Consider the following 2,932-nt stretch of genomic DNA (forward strand, 5'->3'; position numbering starts at 1 on the left):
CCCGTGGCTTCCTTCTGGGAGCGCTTCCTGCAGCCCGGGGGGGCCTGGCGGCACCAGGTGAGCGAGGGATCACGGGGACGCGGGCCTGGCCCTGCCGCTCCCGGCCTGGCCCCGTCGCCCCGGGCCTGACGCGCGTCCCTGTGTCCCGCAGGTGCACAAGGCCTGCCAGACCACTGGCTTCGTCCTGACGCGGGTCCTGGTCCCCGCTTGGGTCATCCTCTACTACCTGAAGTACCACGTCATGGTGCGTGCGGCCCCTCGGAAGGGCATTGGGGAGAAAAGGGAGCTTGGGGAGAGTGAGGGGAGTCTGGGTTGGACCCTGGAAGAAGCTCTTGTGGAGAGGGGGTGCTGATACAAGGCACAAAGGGTTGTAGGAAGCTGCTGGTGAAGTGTCTGCAGTCCCAAGTAACAAGTGATAGGACGAGAGAGTTGCACTAGGGGAGGGTTAGGTGGACTATTAGGAAATATTTATTCACTGAAAGAGTTATCAGGCGCTGAAACAGCCTGCCCAGGGAAGTTGGTAGAGTCACCATCCCTGGAGGCATTTAGAAGACAGGTGGATGAGGTGCTTATGGACATGATTTAGTAGTGGACACATTATGGTTCGACTCAATGACCTTAAAGGCCTTTTCTAACCAAACGAGTCTGTGGCTCCTCATGGTCTGTGCACTCCTGCTTGGGTAGCACAAATAAACATTTTTTGCAGTCTTCTGTGGTCATGACCAGCTTTGACCGTGCTGCCTCCTGTAAGCTTGAAAGCTGAGTTTTAATTGTTGCTTTCTTGGAGGAACATGACTCTGGGAGAAACCAGGCTGGTGGTGTGGGGGAAGGGGAATGGCCGATGCATCGGTAGTGGGACAGCCCTTCCATTTCTACAGCCATCTCTTGCTTAGGAGGTGTAACTTTGTTAGCCTCGGGTATATCTTTAACTAACGGAAAGAACCTGGCTTAATAAGCCTTGTACTCAGTAGAGCTTGTATTTTAGAAGAGTCATCATCTCTGTGTTGGAAATACTTTGTACTTTATCTGTACATAAGCATTAGCTTCTTTATCATCTCTCTCTCTTTTCTCCCCTTCAACTTACAGAAAAACCCACATGGTGTTGTTACGTCAAATCCACGGATATTCCCAGTAAGTCCATTAACCCTTGTTTTACCTTCGAGTTTGGGAAAACGGGCAGAAAAAGGGGTGACCTGGGGAGAAGTACAGGTTTGTGCAGTAGCAGTGCAGGGAGAATTTCTAGAAGGATGAGCTTGGTGCTGTGGGCAGGTTGCCCTGAAGCAGCATGGTTAAGGTATTTTTGAGAAGTTTTTATTTGTGTCCTCAGAGAAGACAGTCCCTGTTTCAGTGGCACCTCCCTCTGTAGCCTTAGACTTTCAAGTACCTGGCTGACAGCATGGACAGAAAACACAAGCGTTCCCTATGGGAATGCAAGCATTTGTTACTGCATGGTAACAGCATCTTTGTGAAGGGTTTTAGGTGTTTGAAGCCTCAGTGTAAGCGTGATTATTAACGCAAGGGATGGCACAGGGGTGGTTCTGCTGCTCCTTGCTGGCAGCAGCAGTGGTTTTCAGGAGTTGGAGGCAGTTTGGTGCTGACCATGTTGGTTCTGGCTGCATGAGCTCGGTCCCAGCTGTCCCTGAAGGTCTCCCACACTGAGGTGTCCCCGGAGAGTTAGAGTCATGGCAACCCTTAGATTTGCAAAGTGGAGAATATCAGATTGTTTGCTCTTCACTGCTGTTTAGACTGCTCCAAGCTGTTGCTCGTTTCTTGGTGTAGCAAGTTGGTGGGCAAATACTCTCATGGTTTAGCTCTGTTTTTTCTGCCAGTTGCAGTGCTATAAATCCAATATACATTTTTAAAACAACAGTCTCAAAATGTTTGGTTGCTATTTTTGTAGCTGAAAAGGTTAAAGCAAGTACAGATTTTTCAGATAATTTGGCTGTGCTGTTATTTCAGCAGCCTGCGAAATGTCGAGTGAATGAGAGTGGTCTGATCAAGTTGTAAGATTTTTTTTTTTTTTTTTTGGTCTGGAAGTGGGGACAGGTACAGCTTCATTGAAGGACTGCGCTGCGTGAAGGGAGGGACTGGGTGCAGGGGAAAATGCTCACTGTGCTCTCTCGTTCCATCAGGGAGACAGAATTTTAGAGACGGGAGAAGTTATGCCACCCCTGAAAGATGAACCCGCTGAGCACCACTGATGGCTAAAAGCTCATTTCCTCCTTTGGTGAACAAGGCGAGACCTGCAGCTGCTTTCTCTCTCCTATAAAGGAGTCTTTATTCTGCATCGCCTCAGCTTCTCTGTTATTTTCTTTCTCCTTATTCCAATCTGTTACAGTTGCTACTTGTACGGTAGTTTCTTTAGTCTTCGGTGAGCATCATTGCTAAGTCCTGGTGATCTCCAACCGCCCCGCCTCAACTGTTTATCTGATCTGGCAGCAAGGCAACGTGGGCCTTATAGTAGTGACAGGATAGATGCTACAGATCCCTGTGGGCTGTGGAAGGGAAGGATGTCCTATCGAGCTCCTGCATGCACCCACAACAGCTGTCCTCTTCCAGCCTAGCAAAACTTCTCCTACCAACCAGTTCCGACAGAGACTTCCAGTGAAAATTAAGCTTCCACATAGGTCATCCCCCTTCTCTGCTACAGGAGGGTAGAAGAAGTGGCACTGCTTCCAAAAATTCTTTTTTTCTTTACCCTTTAGCACTTCCTTCTCTGTCCTCAGCCCTTTCTGAGTTGGGGTCTTCCAGCCCTCACTGGCCCCGCATACCCGGGGCACTTTGTACTGGGGAAGACTGGCTTCTTGGTGAGCAGGGAGTTGGAGCCAATGGTCCTTATGGATCCCTTCCAACTCAAGATATTCTATGGCTCTTAAACATTATGGTGGTTACTGCGGGGATAGAAATGACTAAACCAGCAATCCAAAGGGTA

At 49.2% G+C, this 2,932-nt stretch overlaps 1 protein-coding gene across 1 annotated transcript; it reads left to right on the plus strand.

The window, feature by feature from the left end:
* Window positions 1-6: 6 nt before the first annotated feature.
* On the plus strand, window positions 7-2,201 carry NDUFB6 (NADH dehydrogenase (ubiquinone) 1 beta subcomplex, 6, 17kDa; the record flags this gene model as incomplete). The annotated part of the gene is made up of 4 exons (XM_010194925.1): window positions 7-57; window positions 152-244; window positions 1,087-1,131; window positions 2,133-2,201. Coding segments are annotated over 4 exons (258 nt in total), but the record flags the coding sequence as incomplete, so codon positions are not given.
* Window positions 2,202-2,932: the final 731 nt, after the last annotated feature.

This window comes from Mesitornis unicolor, unplaced genomic scaffold (genome assembly GCF_000695765.1).
Source record: "Mesitornis unicolor isolate BGI_N332 unplaced genomic scaffold, ASM69576v1 scaffold33191, whole genome shotgun sequence".
NCBI lineage: Eukaryota > Metazoa > Chordata > Aves > Mesitornithiformes > Mesitornithidae > Mesitornis > Mesitornis unicolor.